This window comes from Lampetra fluviatilis, chromosome 1 (assembly GCF_964198595.1).
Source record: "Lampetra fluviatilis chromosome 1, kcLamFluv1.1, whole genome shotgun sequence".
NCBI lineage: Eukaryota > Metazoa > Chordata > Hyperoartia > Petromyzontiformes > Petromyzontidae > Lampetra > Lampetra fluviatilis.
The window spans coordinates 37,220,666-37,237,187 of NC_136275.1; the positions used below are offsets into that span (position 1 = coordinate 37,220,666).

The 16,522-nt window shown below is 48.0% G+C and overlaps 1 protein-coding gene across 1 annotated transcript in view; it reads left to right on the top strand.

Annotated features, from left to right (window-relative positions):
• LOC144942026 (rhomboid-related protein 1-like) overlaps positions 1-15,406 on the top strand; it is a 32,564-nt gene extending 17,158 nt beyond the window's left edge. Inside the window, exons 4-9 of the mRNA XM_078868683.1 lie at positions 1,197-1,442; positions 2,217-2,365; positions 3,558-3,670; positions 6,704-6,804; positions 13,132-13,192; positions 14,264-15,406. Coding sequence (XP_078724809.1) covers positions 1,197-1,442; positions 2,217-2,365; positions 3,558-3,670; positions 6,704-6,804; positions 13,132-13,192; positions 14,264-14,556 — 963 coding nt within the window. The 3' untranslated portion in view covers positions 14,557-15,406. The remainder of the gene's footprint in view (positions 1-1,196; positions 1,443-2,216; positions 2,366-3,557; positions 3,671-6,703; positions 6,805-13,131; positions 13,193-14,263) is intronic.
• The last annotated feature ends 1,116 nt before the right edge of the window (positions 15,407-16,522 follow it).

Genomic DNA, 16,522 nt, shown 5'->3' on the forward strand with positions numbered 1-16,522 from the left:
GTAATTATAATATATATTGGGGGGGACACATCCCCCCCAATATTCAAATATGCTCAAAATATCCCCCCCCCCATATATTGCTATAAAATTGATTATGTTTATGTGATTGTTGTTATGGTTGTACCTTATTAATCCCTAATCTCTGCCATTACATACAATGAAACAAGAAAAGGTAAAAAAGAAAAAGCAGAGCAAAGTAATACAATACACTATTAGACATTATTGTAAAAAATAAATAAAAAGTCCATCATACATGTTAGTGAATGTCGTAATATTTTAGGCAGGAAATGGCAGAAAATTCGTTTTCAAATTTAAATTTTTTTTCTGGGGGGGGACCCCAGACCTGGAAAATTTGGTCCCCCCCAATGTTGACTCCATGGCTACGGCCTTGCTTCATCCACAGCTCTCTCCTCCCGTCCCTCCTCCGACGTGCCTTCCTTTCTTCCCAGGGCCCCCTCTCCCATTTCCTCCCCACCCCTCATCCCTGTCACCTCGTTCCCAGCTGCCAATCACAGATCGTCATACCGCGAGGCTACTCCCGGTCCAGTAGGTGCAGGGATTGAGGTGACCGTGTGAGGTGGTAGGGAATGCTCATGGTGTGGCGACCGTTATGGAGGACCGTTACATCAATAATATCACACTGGACAGTTGTTACTACTGGACATCTGTGAAGAAGAGTTTTGTATAATTCTAGATTTGAAGTTTTCGTGACTGCAAGGATTCATACTCTTTGGGGTTTTTTCGGTAAAGTCACGTAGGTAAAAAATGTAAATAAATTAACTCACGACGTTTCGGAAGCAACACAAGCCTCCGTCATAAGGTGTAACAGCTCCAGTAAAATTGCTGTAGCGTATGAAGAGGACCAGCAAGAGAGCTTTTACAACAACATGAGCTGTTTCTTGTTGTAACAGCTCTCTCGCTGGTTCAGCACTTCCACTGTTGGATTATTTTGTTCCGCCTGAGAACGACCACTTGTGTTGGGATCGAAACGTCGTGATATATTATTATTTTAAAAATTCTACCTACGTGACTTTACCGAAAAAAACAAAGAGTATGAATTCCTACAGCCACGAAAGCTTCAAATAAAGAGCTTTCTGAATACGCGTAACATGTCATTTCTAAACACCACGTGGCAATGCAACGCTCACCCAAGCGCTCGTCTCCTGGTATACTGAATGTGGTGTGACCCCACGCAGCTCAGCAACAAGCGGCGAACGAGCTTCAGGTGCGCGGTGTCGCAAGGCCTGCGGTCGGACGTGTTCGAAGGGGGCATCGCGGGGAGCAGCGTTGGCGTTGTGGGGGGCTCGGCCGGAGTGGGGGACCGCTGTCTGCTGAGCGTGGCGCGAGAGACGCTGCCCCGTGACTCGGAGCGCCGCTGGTTCCTGCACGTGTACTCGGGGTGCCCGCCCCCCCTTCTCATGCCGAGCATCTCTCTCGCGCAGGTGAGAGGGGGTTCCACCTCGGGGGGCATTGACGTACGAAGGTCGTGCGATGCCGTTGGCGTGAATGACGCTGTATGCGATGAAAGTATTATTATTATTAAGGTTCGGATGTCAAGCGCCACTGATTTTAGCCGTAGCCAGGAATTAAAACCAGGTAAGGCCCACTTAGCTATACAGCTCTTTGTCAGAAGCGACCTGGCCACAAATGATAGCCCAAAGAAGTGGCTTATCGCGTGGAAATTTACAGCAGCCAAATACTCTAAACACACGTTGATTCTAAATGTGGAGGGAAAATCCGGAGGACCCGGAGAAAAATCCACGCGACCACAGGGAGAACATTAAAACTCCAAATATACAGCAGCAGGCGTCAGGGTCGAGGAACGGACCTACGGACTCCTGTATACCAGGCGAGGTGGTTAACATCTCCTAGCCACTGCGACGCCCGAATTAAATTCAGCTCGCCAGGTTCTTATCAGTGGCAGGACCACTGCGCCACCATTCCATCCTCGTGGCCTAAATGTAATACATATAGAGCCACATTTATATTTTGTCAGCACAGCCGAAAAGGTATCTACTTGACCACGTGTGTGCCTTGTGCGCTGTATAAAGCTAAGCACCAGAGAGACAAAGGCGGATGGGCGTGGTATTGGGCGCGTCACAACGCACGTGCGCCGTGCCAGCCTTAATAGGTGCTCACTAACAGTGCCCTGCCCCAACAATCTGTTAAAGACTCTACGGGGTTGGGGGGGGGTGTTGGGGAATCTTTGGCCATAGGTCGTGGTGTTTGTGCTGTACGGGCTGACGCTGGGCACGTGGCTTCTGCCCACTTACGACGCCGACTTCATGAATGGGTCGCTCCTCTACTCCCCCACGCGGCGCCACGAGGCGTGGAGGTTCATCAGCTACGCGCTCACGCACGCCGGGTAAACTCACCCGTCGCTCTCCCCCATCACTCCACGCGTCGCTTCCCTGTCTCTGTCTCTCTCTCTCCTTGGCCAGGGTGGCGCGGTTGTATTACGCTTGATCTAAGGCAAAGCAGTTCTGTGTATTTAAGTCTGTCTTGAGATCTCACATATTGGCCTTCACCCACAGCCATAGTTCTGGCCGTTTACCCTGCAGGTTCTGTTTATTTCCCGAATTGGGATCTGCGCCTGGCAATACGTGGATGCCAATTCGGCGAAAATTGTCTGGGTTCGAGTCCCGACTCAGGTGCCTTTCTGTGTGAAGTGTTTATGTCCCACCCCCCGGTTCTGCGTGGATATCCTCTGGGACCTTCGGTTTCCTGCCATAGCAAAACAAACAACAACAACCCACTTTACACAATGTAGCTGGTGTTGGCCAAAAGTGTTAAGACTCAGTGAGGCTTTTCTGGGTAAACAAGCGTAGTAATACTACTAGTATAAACTCCCGGTGTCATTCCCTCGTCTATCTCCGCGTGTCTCCCTCTCTCGAAGGATATTTGTCTGTGTGTATATCTGTGAGTATATGTGTGTGTGTGTGTGTCTACGTGCGTGCACGTGTCAATATCTATTTGTGTCCGCAGTGTTTTATGTCTGCGTGTGTCCATGTGCATGTATGTGTCCGTGCTACAAACCCGACAACCCTCGTTCGATTCCTGCCCAAGACCAACATTAGTGACGATTATCTGAACCGGTCCTGGGCTTCCCCTAGGCTGACTCAGACTCAAAAACGAGTACCTGGTGCGGTGTGTAAACATCAGCATTAGGGAGGTAAAGGTGACTTGCGCGTGGCGCTGGCCACCTACCCCTTTGTGTGCCGTGTTGGTGTTAATAAGCGTTCGCTGACGGCACTTTTCCCCACAAGGGGGTTCTTTGTATTCTTAGGTTTTTTCGGTAAAGTCACGTAGCTATCGTGCTGTGACGGTCCCACCTGAAGACGGAAGCTTGCGTTGACTCCGAAACGTCGTGATTTTTATGTTTTATTTAATTTTTATTTTACTTTTTTACCTACGTGACTTTACCGAAAAAACCTAAGAATATGAATCCTTGCAGTCACGAAAGCTTCAAATCTAGAATTGGGGCTCTTTGTCTTTGTGTACATCCATCCATAGCTAAGTGCGTTGTCTATGTAACCGTGTGTCTCTGTGCGAGACAGCGCAGAGCAGCTGGGACTGGCCCTCCTGGCCCAGCTGAGCGTGGGGCTGCCTCTGGAGATGGCCCATGGCTCTCTGCGGATAGGGGCGGTTTACATGGCCGGTGTTTTAGCAGGTACCCTGGGACTCGCGTGCTCTCATCTCACAGGCACTACCTCGCAGAGGTGGGACAAAGTCATTGTTATGCAAGTCCAAGTCGAGTCGCAAGTCATCAAATTCATGACTCGAGTCTGACTCGAGTCCAAGTCACATGACTCGAGTCCACATCTCATAGGTGGGACAAAGTCATTGTTATGCAAGTCCAAGTCGAGTCGCAAGTCATCAAATTCATGACTCGAGTCTGACTCGAGTCCAAGTCACATGACTCGAGTCCACATCTCATAGGTGGGACAAAGTCATTGTTATGCAAGTCCAAGTCGAGTCGCAAGTCATCAAATTCATGACTCGAGTCTGACTCGAGTCCAAGTCACATGACTCGAGTCCACATCTCATAGGTGGGACAAAGTCATTGTTATGCAAGTCCAAGTCGAGTCGCAAGTCATCAAATTCATGACTCGAGTCTGACTCGAGTCCAAGTCACATGACTCGAGTCCACATCTCATAGGTGGGACAAAGTCATTGTTATGCAAGTCCAAGTCGAGTCGCAAGTCATCAAATTCATGACTCGAGTCTGACTCGAGTCCAAGTCACATGACTCGAGTCCACATCTCATAGGTGGGACAAAGTCATTGTTATGCAAGTCCAAGTCGAGTCGCAAGTCATCAAATTCATGACTCGAGTCTGACTCGAGTCCAAGTCACATGACTCGAGTCCACATCTCATAGGTGGGACAAAGTCATTGTTATGCAAGTCCAAGTCGAGTCGCAAGTCATCAAATTCATGACTCGAGTCTGACTCGAGTCCAAGTCACATGACTCGAGTCCACACCTCTGCTACCTCGACACTCACACCTGAGTCGCCTCTCTAAATGTATGCACTTTTTTTACCCGTGGCACATCGCGGGAAAGAGGAGTAGAGGGTGGAAAAAGAAAATGGAACGGTAAAGAGAAGAGAGAAAAGAATGAGGAATGAGGGGGAGTAGGATGGAACAGTAACGGAGAAACGGGAGCAAAGGGTCAGGAGAGGTGAGGATGAGGGAGGAAGGGGCTGCATGAGGAGCTCGGTGCTGCTGCACGGAGCAGCATATGTTCTCATAGGGGGCGGGGAGAGGGGCCGGATTCAGATAGGGGGTGGCCACACAGGTGTCACGTGTTTTACAGGAGGCTTGAGCTGATTCCTATACATAGATGTACGTTCACCACAACGTTTAAATAAAAAATAAAACTTGGATCGAACCGGGATCATGAAGAGTAATCGAATCATCGTGCCGATTGAATCACTCCACCACCAGTGAAAACGTCAACGGTCAAAATATCTCGCATCGTGTGCACGATGGCAACACGTACGTTCATCGTCAATGAACATTTACACAATGGACAACGAATTAGCAGGTGATCGCAATTTAACATTCAGAAATACGTTTTTCAATTAAGAATAAAGAGCTGATGTTATGGAGAGCAACAAGATCAGAATGAGAAGTTGTATTTCCCAAGAAAAGATCGTCAAGCCGAGAAGCTCTTTTTCGAGGGACGACTCGTCAGCAAGTGTGCAGTAGCGAGATGGTATCTCCCTCGCCTGGTACGCAGGAAGTCGTGGGTTCGACCCTGACGCCTGTATATTTGGAGTTTGCATGTTCTACCCGTGGTCATGTGGATTTAGAAACATGCGTTCAAAGTATTTGGCTGCTATACATTTCCACGTGATAAGCCACTTCGTTGAGCTCTCATTTGTGACCAGGTCACTTTTGAAAAAGAGTTACAGTATACAGCTCAGTGAGCCTTACCTGGTAAAATAAAAGTTTAGTTTAATAGTTTTGCGTGCAGCAGCGAGATGGATTGTGGCATCGCAAAGCCTACAAGGGTGGGCGACGGCCCATGTGCGATTGGTAGCTGAGATATTGATGAAGAAACAAGAATGAAGAGTTCATTGTAAGATTATATAATTCTAGATTTGAAGCTTTCGTGACTGCAAGGATTCATACTCTTAGTTTTTTCGGTAAAGTCACCACATTCAGATAAGCCTCCCCCCCTCCCCCTTAACTTGTATTTAAGAGCTTGTCTCTTGCATTTTTCCTCACTGATACAGTAAATTTAGCTGTGACGGTCCCACCTGATGACGGAGACTTTTGTGTTGCCTCCGAAACGTCGTGATTTATCATTTTATTTCTATTGTTTTTATTTCTTACCTACGTGACTTTACCAAAAAAACCTAAGAGTAAGATTATATAACTTGATTTCCGGTACGGTGCATTTCAGCTGTGGAAGAGGGTCGAGTTCAAAAGCAATTACATTCGCAAAGACCGAGCAAACAATCAGATCTCCTCTAAATGCCTCTTTAACTCCAACGCCAACGCAGCCTGCATGTACGTGGTTAACCGATGACCAGACCCTCTTTAAGCTCCAGTCTGGGTGCGACTGCACCGGAGCCCACCGGCTGGAGGGACTCAAGCGAAGGGCTACGGACAGAGGGGAGGGATCGGGGGGGGCCTCAATTCCATTACCTACATCAGAGCCCAAACCAAACTATGCTACGCCACCGAAGTTTGAGTGTTGTGACAAGAGTGGCTTTTATTTGCTTAGGGAGGCTTCAATGAGTCTCAAGACTCATTGGACGGGCCTGGCTTTTGAGTAGGAGTAAAACAGAAAACCGTGGAAAACAATACAAGCCATCTAGATAACAGGCTAAACACTAACACACACTGCACAGATGGATTCAATGCCACCTCCTGGGGCCTGAGCTGACCAGCATGCAGGTAGTGCGAGACCAGGCGTTTGGATCGTGTAAAGCAATAGTAGGATTTTGAGTGCTGGCTTGTGCTCTAAAAGCATGCCTTTAAGAAGCTTAAAAAGTGGAATTTGAAATTATTGCTGTTGTTGTCAGCCTATAACTTCCCACTGCTGTGCATACACCTTCCCCATTCCCTTCCATTCCATCCTCTCCTCAGCCCTCTCTGTCCAGCAGTGGCGCCTGAACCTTGCGATGTTCGAGCTCGTTGTGCTCAGTATCGCTCGCGTTGTGATCCGCCAACGTTTGAATTGTGTCGGCTCAGGCTCCCTGGCGGGCTCGGTGGCGGACAGGAGGGCCCCCCTTGTGGGGTCCTCGGGAGGGGTCTACGCTCTTCTCTCCGCCCACCTGGCCAACATCGCCATGGTAACGACCCCGCGCGAACCCACAGTCATGAATAATCCTGGCTGCAGCCTGCCCCCCACTACCACCACCACCGCATCTGATCCTATTGTTTTATAAGCCCCACGAGTGCCGCGTCTCGGCCCGACGTGCCTTGACCGAGGAGCCCATCGGTGCCTTCCCGTAGACGGTTCATTTTTCTCGTCTTGTTTTTTTTACGTGAAAAAATAATACAACTCTTTATGTTCAGGCACAATCTAGAGATTGTTCAGGCATAATCTAGAGATTGGTCAGCCACAATCTTAGAGATTGTGGCTGAGTGGCAGCGTTATGATTGGCTCTGCGTCCCACCGGCATTCAAACCCCTAGTGGATAAAAGTAAAAAAAAGTGAAATTGGTGCATCGATTTCATCTGTTATATAGTGAAAAAAAAATCGACGTTCGCACTCACGATACACGCAATTAATTGGTTACTGACGGTTTACGTTATAGTCAGGCTAACGGCGTGAACCGAAACGCAATGACAAAGAAATAAATAAAACCGATACGGTAAAAACAACACGAAATATTATTTGTCAAAAGTAATTTTAAAAACAGGAGGAGTGTGAGGTGGGCCGGCATGGGGGCTGTGGGCGAGAGAGAGAGAGGTGGGTGTTCCATGCCTCACTGCCCCAGCCTACCTTGATTACCCAGCGGTGTCGCTATTGAGTGCGCAGGCGGTGCAACTGCACGCTGTGGCCCACGGCTCGGTGTGGAGCCAAGGCACCAGGCTTCGAAATAGGGCGGGTGGAGAATTTTGGATCGGGGAGTGATGCCCCCCCTCCCCCAATTATAATTGCATGCACCGGAGCGGGCCCACCCAGCCACCCCAGCCACGCTCTGATTATACCTATTTACTTAATCACATTTGCCGAGCACAGCTCCAAATGCCCAAACGTGGACGTGGGATTGGAGTTGCAACTCAATTCATATCCAGATGCAAAGATCCCCCCCCCCCCCGTGTAGCCTTTGCAGACTCTTGGGGACAAGTGCCGTTAGCGAGTAGCACCTATGAAGCTAGGCACGGCACACGAGTGGGTGGGTGGCCAACACCACGTCCGGACCGCCTTTGTCTCCCTAGTGGCGATGTTTTTTTTACAGACTGCACCAGGCACTCATTTGAGGCTGAGTCGACCTAGGGGAGGCCCAGGACCGGTTCACATAAATCGTCGCCGGTGCTGGCCGTGAGCCGGGAATCGAACTCGGGTCGCCGGGTTCGTAGCGCAGCGCGCTCTAACTGCTACTCTCCCGCCCCCCCCCCCCCCATATCAACAACAACCGCCATTCGCCATGAAGTGGCGGTGACGTCACCACGTCGCTCGTGCCAGGCTAGGTGCACGTTAAGGCCACGTGAAGTGTGGAACGCGCGCTGGCAGGAGGTCACGGGACAGACCCAGCAGGTGCCATGGGTTGCCTGACTGATCCACGCACACGCGCGCTCGCACGACAGACAGAGAGAGAGAGGCAGAAAGAGAGAATTGCGCGCCCTTTACATTCTGCCGAGTGATACCCGACGGCGCCAGGGGGTGAAGGACGTCGCGAATGCCGGAGGATTAGCGGGGAGGCATTGAGCTACGCCTGTGTGGGCCGGCGCGACTGCCGCTGCGCCTGTATCCATAGCGATCACGCGTGGTGGTGGTGACAATGTGAGATGGGGAAGGAATGGTTGGTGGAGGGGGGGGTGGTGTCCAGGATGGAGCTCCCACCAAGTACGTGGGACAGCAGTAGCGGCAGCAGCGACAGTGACAGCAGTGGAGCGGAGCTGTTAATCTCCGCCTCGCCCTCTCGTCAATAGCGGGAGTGCTATTATAGTAGTAACAGCCACTGTGGCAAGGCCCTCTCTTTCTTAAGAGGAGGCGGGATGGGGAATTTCACGCAGAATCCAATGAATCCACAACGTGATCAAAAAACATTGTTCAAATGCTCTGGCCGGCACTCGTTGTGTGAGAGCGACACGGTGATGACGATTATTGTTATTATTGATAACGATAATATCGAGAAATTGTACTAATGAAGCCTATAGATATCCATAATACAGGTTTTTTTTGGGGAGTTAGATCGCGTAAATATAAATGTGTCGTTAAACCCGCCACCATCCGACACAGCCAATTAGTAAGATGTGTCACGTAAACAGAACATGCCAATTCGTTACTAGTACAGCACACCAATGTTTTGGAGAAAAAATCCACAACATTTACAACGCCTAAAGAGATACAATAGCATCTCGAGATTCATATTTATGTTTGGGTCATATCGCCGTGTGAGTAAAATTTGTGCTGTACATCCTCCTCCACCCGACACGGCCGATTCGTAAAGTCGTCACACGAACAAACGTGCCAAATTCTTATCTTATATTTTAATTTACATGGCGCCTTCACCAAGGCGCTGAACAAAGAATTAAGCATTTGCGCGTGATGAGATGAGTTAATGAGAAGGACGACAGCACATGGATGTGATGATGCGTGAAAAAAACAAAGATGATGAAAGTGACAATGAGCGGTTAACGATGAGTGAGTGTGACGATTGGGTAGGCAAGCTGGGAAAGGGCACAACGGTGTCAATAATGAGGAAGGCAGGGGGAAGAGGAGTTCGTAAGGGAACAAAGGACAATGGACAGTGAAGCTGATTGTTTTGCCATGCAGGGGGCAGTTTGTTCCATACCGTTGTGCTTTAGCACGGAGCAATCCACACACATTTTTAGCTTGTAGGTTTATTGCAATGTTTGAAATTACCGTATCAACCTCCAGCAGCCGACAGAGCAAATCAAGTAAAATTGTCACGTGGGAAAATGTGTCAATTGGTTTGATTTTTCAGCAAACTGGAGGAACGTTGAAAAGCAAGAAAATTGGTGACAATTTCGTCCAACGTTTGGCCGGGAGTACAATCAGCATCATCAAGAAATATTCCAGAATTTTGGAAAATGCCCCCCCCCCCCATCTTCGGCGATCCGGCCCAAAATCCCAATTGTGAATTATCATATTGGTCGCTAAAGCCGATTACTACTTGTTAAGTGTAGCACCTCAGCAAACCAATTAGTCAATTACTATAACCAGCACTTGCAATTAGAGAGATGCACTCTTGTGAATAAGAACAGTAATGATAAGGTTAAGTTATAAAGCATCTGTAAACTAGAACATCTCAAGGTACTCGTGATTGGAGCGCATGAACTAGGGACACGCGGTGGGGGCAATGGAGCGTAGTTATTCATGGCAATAACGATGTACGAATCTTAAATTCTAAAGCATGTGATACTAGAGCATCTCACGGAAACGTGCAATTAAATATGAGAAGCATCCGCAGTCTATTTCTCAAGAAAGGAAAAAAACAATTAAGACAGCTTCATGAAAGTGTGCGTAAGCCCTTTCACTGGGCGCAGAAGCGTTTAATTGCTTAAACTTATTTATGGACGTGTATGTGTGCCTACAATAATTGGAAAAATGCTCTCTCAATGGAAGAACATGACAGTTGGATGAAAGCTTGTAGTTAAAAAAATAATCATAGTTAATAAAGTGTTTAAATGAGATTTCAAGAAGAAAAAACAGGACGTGCGTTTTCTTAGATTTATGGGCAGAGACAGCTCAATAGACACTTTTTGTTTTTAACGTGAACGGAAAACGGAACGTAAATTCATTGCTGCTCAATATATTTGATACTTGGGGTGAATGGAATTGGTCAGGTGAAAGGAAATGGTTGGCCACAAGGTCGGGATTCATCTTTCTCACTGGGAGCTCGAACAGAAGCCCAGTGAATGTGCAATGTGAGGCAAACGTCGGCATGTGGTTGGAACCGTTGACTCAACGTTTACCCAACGTTCCAACCAACGTACGTTGGCCCAACATACTGGATGGGCCTCGGTTGCTGAAGTGCATTTTTGTCACTCGCGTTTTACTCTTTATTCCATCGCCGTGGCACAAATAAGTCACGTGGATTGTCATGACTTCTCTGAATGACGTGGAGCTGTGGCGCAGCAGTTAGCACGCTCCGCGCTATGAACCGAGTGACCCGAGTTCAGCTTGCAGCCGTGGCTTACATCAGCGGCGAGTGATGTCTGGATCAGGTGCCGGGCCTCCACCTTCTTGCACCAACCCGAATTGACCAGCGTGGTGAAGTATGGTCAAACGACTCCTATGACCAAAATGGCGTGGGAAGGCACCTTCATCCACCACATAACTGACAAAAGGGCCGTTAATTTTAATTATTGCACCGCTAACGATGGAACAATGAAACCCCAATGAAATGCATTTGAATGCAAAACTACGTGGAGAATTGAGAGTGAAAATTACCACACAATGAAGGAGAGAAAATGAGAGTAGGGAGCGGCCAACAAAAGGTTATATGGCCTGCAACAACCGCTGAGCCTCACAATCATTAGCATGCAAAACTCACTTCTCAGCTGCCCCCCCCGCCATCCATCTGCCCCCCCCTGCCCCCACCCCTGCATTGTATGGATCATCCCCTCCCCCTCACCACCGCCACCCATCAAGCTCTCAAAAGTGTCAGAAATAAAGCGAGACGAGCGGACGGGCGGGCGGGCGAGCGAGCGAGCGAGCAGGGCCCAGCTATAAATGCTGCCCAGCTGGCCCAAGGCCCTGCTTTATGGCCATTAATAGGGCCACTTGGGACCGACAGTTAAATGTGCTACTCTTGTGGCAGCGTGGCCTTGCTGTTTTTGTGGTCCATGGCTCGGCAGCGATGAGGTTGGGGTTGGGTGGGGGAGGCGTTGGCTTTGTTGATGAAAGTGCTGCGCTGCTCAACGCGGAATAAAATACAAATGGCGTGGTTTGCGGTTGTTCGGTATAACACTTTGGAGCGAAACGGCCTTTCCGGCAACAATGGCACATTGCCTTTTGCCCTTCTTGAATTGTGGTGGTAGACTACACTGGCATAAGCGTGCGTTTGCAGCAACTTAAAACGAGAGCCCCCTGTCAAATTTCCATCTCTCTCTTTTTGTAGCCGGTGCAGTTGCAGCACCTGCACACTCGATCGCTACGCAATTGGCAGGCAACGCTGCGAATAGGTTCTTTGTGTGTGTCTTTTTATCGGGGTGGGTGGTGGGGTGTAACAGCGATTGACATCCACATACAGTACCTCAATGTAATGTTGTGCTTGGACTTTAATTTCAGATCAACTTTGAAGCCATGTGCCATATAAGCTTGCCACATTTGTTAGTATGTTCGAATTTGCTTTAATGTGTTATCTTGCAACACATGGTAACATCATCTTCGACTTCCAGCTATGGCTATGCCAGTGGTGAGTGAAATCTGAACCGGTCCTGGGACATCACCCCACAAAAACCCTGCCAAACTGCGGTGGTAAAGTATGATCAAACAACCCACAAGACGCACACGGCATTGGAAGCCCTTCATCTACCAGTGGACTATACATTCCTAGAGCATTGATATATAGCCATTGCCTGAAGGGCAAGCCTCTTGTATACATTTCTGTCATAAGGCAGCGTTCATCACAGATGTGGTGAGTTTTTGATTGTGGATGCGTGTCAAGGTTAACGCAACTAATACTCATGTATTATGCCACGTAATGAACTGAATGCAACTGCTTTAAAATGAATTGCCCAAATAAATAAGACAAATATCCCAGAAGGACACTCGTGTAAACATCACAACACTCAAGATAACCTTTCCTGGGTGAACAGCAAGATCATTTTGATCATCTCTTGAGGAAGGCCAGCGTCTCGAGAAGCTGTGACTTCTTGTCTCGTTGTCTGTAAAAACTCTAACAGATAGGTGGAATTCCTCCCCGTAGAGGGCATTGATTCTAGATTTGAAGCTTTCGTGACTGCAAGGATTACGTGACTTTACCGAAAAAACCTAAGAATATGAATCCTTGCAGTCACGAAAGCTTCAAATCTAGAATCATTTTGATCGTTGTGTTGTACGCTATTATACATATTCTTTCACTACCAATATAAGTCATAATTCGTTTTTTTCGGCTTGAAGGTTTATTGCAATGTTTGAAATTAACGTATCGACCTCAAGCAGCCGACAGAGCTAATCAAATAAAGTCGTCACGTGGGCAAATGTGCCAATTGATTTGTTTTTTCAGCAAACTGGAGGAACGTTGAAAAGCAAGCCCAATATGTTGACAAATTTGTCCGACGTTTCGCTGGAGATTACATCCATCATCATCAGGCGTTGGCAAAAGCTCAGCTGTCATCGCGTGTATTACACACTTTCAAAAGAAAATCACCAGAATTGTTTGTTGACGATACAGCACTGACTTTAAAAAAAAATCTACTTCATAGTTGTTCCTCCGTCAATCTCCCCGCTCCCCCCCTCTCATTTGTTTTGCTAGAACTGGTCGAGGATGAAAGGTTCCTTCAGAGTGTTGAGGATGGCCTTCCTCCTGCTGCTCAGTAAGTGACGTTGCACCTCGAGTTCAGCCCCGCTCACTCTAGTACCCGATGAATACGGCTAAGGGGCCGTCCATAAATGAGGTCACGCGATTTTGGACAATTTTTTACCCCCCCCCCCCCATCGTCACATGGCGTCACAAAAAGTCAGACCCCCCCCCCTCAAATATGACGTCACAAAGCTCTGCCCCCCCCCAAATAACACATGCTTCAAATCGCTTTAAACTATTGTCATTGTAGTGCGTATTTAATGTGGCGCTGCACTCTGATGTTGTAGGAGAAAACATTTATTTAAAATTCTATTTAATGAAGTAGAACGTGTTATCTATATTTATTGAAAGTTGCGCATTTTGATGTGACGTCACATTTCTCAAACCGCCCCCCCCCTCGTCACACATCGTCACAAATGTCTGACCCCCCCCCTAGGTGCGTGACGTCATTTATGGACGGCCCCAAAGATATTTACAGTGATGGTTAAATATCGTGGGTCGAATCCAGCCTTGGCTCCTTCTGATGCCACCTTAGATCTGAGGGCCGGGGCTCAGTGCCTCATTCTCTTGCCACACTTTTTAATAATACTGATGATGATACGTAATACAACTTGCATTTAAATTGCTTCACGAATGTAACAAAACATCTCGGAGCACAGTTTTGTTTTGCCAAGGGGACCTCCCAATGACAGCTTGTCCCTGTGAGGTACAGGCTGAGCTACGACGTTTCGCTGGTACTCAAATTGTAAATGTTGTGGATTCACTCTTCAACACGCCGGCGGGCTGAAGTAGTAACTATTTGTCTTTTTGTTTACGTGACAAATCGCTTACTGATTGGCCGTGTCGGGTGGGGGAGGGTATACTTACGCGATCTAACCCAAAAACATTTAGTACGAATAATATTGGTCGCGAAAGCCTACGTGTTAAACGGGTGGTCATTAGTCTGCCAGTAAGGAGCGGAGTCATTTGCGAGTCTGGTCCAGGTATTTAAAAAAACGTAAAATGTGGACCCTGACAGCGATACCACACATGGCCTGCCACCCGACTCACCGTCTCACTCTTGCCGCTGCCTCCCCCGTCGCAGTGAGCGCAGAGTTGGGCCGCGCGGTGTGGCTCCGTCTCTCCCCGAGGGCGACGCCTGCCCAGCCCAGCTTCGTGCCCCACCTGGCCGGGGTGTGGGTGGGCCTCACGCTCGGTCTGGCCGTGCTGCGCGGCTACGAGCAGCGGCTGCGCGACCAGTGCTGCTGGCGCGTCGCGTCGCTGGCGTACGCCGCATCCGTGCTGCTCGCCGTCGCGTGCAACGTGGCGATGGGTGACCCGGGGGCAGCCGACACGCCACCACCGGCGGCAGAGGTGGCGGCGGCAGGGGGTCAGTGACCGTTGCTTTTTGGCCGTGAGATCTCCGCGTGGATGTGATGGGGCCCGGCTCGGGTTGCCACCCTCTGGAAGAAAACAACGGCAGAAAATTGAAAGTGATTTTCTGCTCAAATGTTTACAGCCCTGATGAGCCAGTTGTGGAAATTCCGCGTTGATATGGCGGGGGTGAGTCTATCCATAGGAAAGCCACCGTAGAGTCCTCTACAAAATGGTACTTAGTTTATCAACCCGAGAGAGAGGATCAGTTGACTCAACCCCCCCCCGCCCCCCAAATGGGATTAGAACTGGAAGTTTCTAATTGCAAGCTGCTTGCTCGCTCGAACCACCCGAGGTACAAAATTATCCAGGACATATCATGGGACGAAGAATATTTCGCAACAATATGAGGGGAAAACTACATGTAAATGATATGTAAAGAAAGCTAGGACTTTTAATGTCCTAGGAAGACTTTACAGATTTCCTAGCAATAGCTACCTCAAAAAGGAGGATGATCCTGGGAAAACCGGGACAGGTGGCAACCCTAGGCCCCGTGTCGATATTGTTAAGAGGGCCTCTTTTCGGATGGGCGGGTGGCGTGAGCCCTCAGTGAACGTAGAAAATTGTCTTTGAGGTTGGGACTCAAATACCCTCGAGATGGGCTTGCTGGAGCTCCCTCTAGTGGAGGCCCTTCTACGAGCAGTGGGTGAGCGAACAATGATCACACGTTTACCTAAAATGGGATGCAAAGACAATGGCGTGTGGAAAACGAGGTGGTATTTAATGAAGCTTAATAATTTATACTGCGATAGTGTTATTTTTCGTATGGTTGTTTTATTTAATGAAAGTGATTTTTTTTCATATAGATATTTAAATGTTGACGTTCTTATTTGCTTTCGTTGTGTGAATTACATTTTCATCAGCGTTGTCGTTTTTATACAAGTACATGATACTGCCATTTTGGAAAATAAAAACATTTTGACACATGTGCTGTGAAATTAACGATTTTGCTGCCAGAGAGATTTGATGTTTTGCATATTTTGGCAAAACGTTGATGTCCTTGACTTATACAATACGCCACATTTTGAAACCGCACTTTAGCACACATTCCTAAATAATGTAAAACTGTTGTTAACACCCTTTGTCACCACAATACGGGATGAACAACACATTTTGATCGTAAGATGTTGTTTTCACCAAGCTGGTGAAGGTGAGTGACTAGGACCTGCTCAGATATCACTCGCCTTTGATGGAAGTTGTGGCTGGGTATTGAACTCGGGTTTCCAGGTTCGTAGTGCAGTACATTAAATACCACCACCACACCCCAAAGAAATACACACACACATTTAAACGCATGGAAAGGTTAAGAGCACCCTTGTAATTTGAACATGATTGCCAGATGCTGACTACCGATTAGGTTGTTTTGCGTGGTTATGTTGTAGAGCAACCTTGACGTTTTCGTGTTTTACCACGCGTTCAATAGTTCCAATTCATTTCCAGTAGAAGCCACCGGCATTTGGTATGAAACATCGGACATCATGCCAGACAACCCATGGTACAACTTGAAAAGACATCGGAGGGCCAGACAGCAATAGATTTTCCGAAGGGGCTGTTTGCGATGAAATGGTTAAGCCAGTCGGTCGGTCCGTTGTTAGGTTGCAAAGCCACGCTGAGCAGAGTGGAGCCCACGAATGCAATAAGGAATGCAGGACAGCCCCCTGGACCACTATTTCATTTTTATAGTTTCATCAATTTCCATAAAGGTGACTTTTACATACGCTGATAAACACATTCCCATGTGACCTCATTTAACGCCCTTATTTAAGTGCCTCATTCCATGGATGCCTTTACTAGTGCACCATTACTCTGGATGATTTCACATTGAGTCCAGAAAACCCGAGTTTGATTCCTAGCCGTGGCGAATGTCAGTGGTGAGTGAAATCTCTCTCCACCATTCAGTGACCAGCGTGGTGAAGGTATGGTCTCAGAC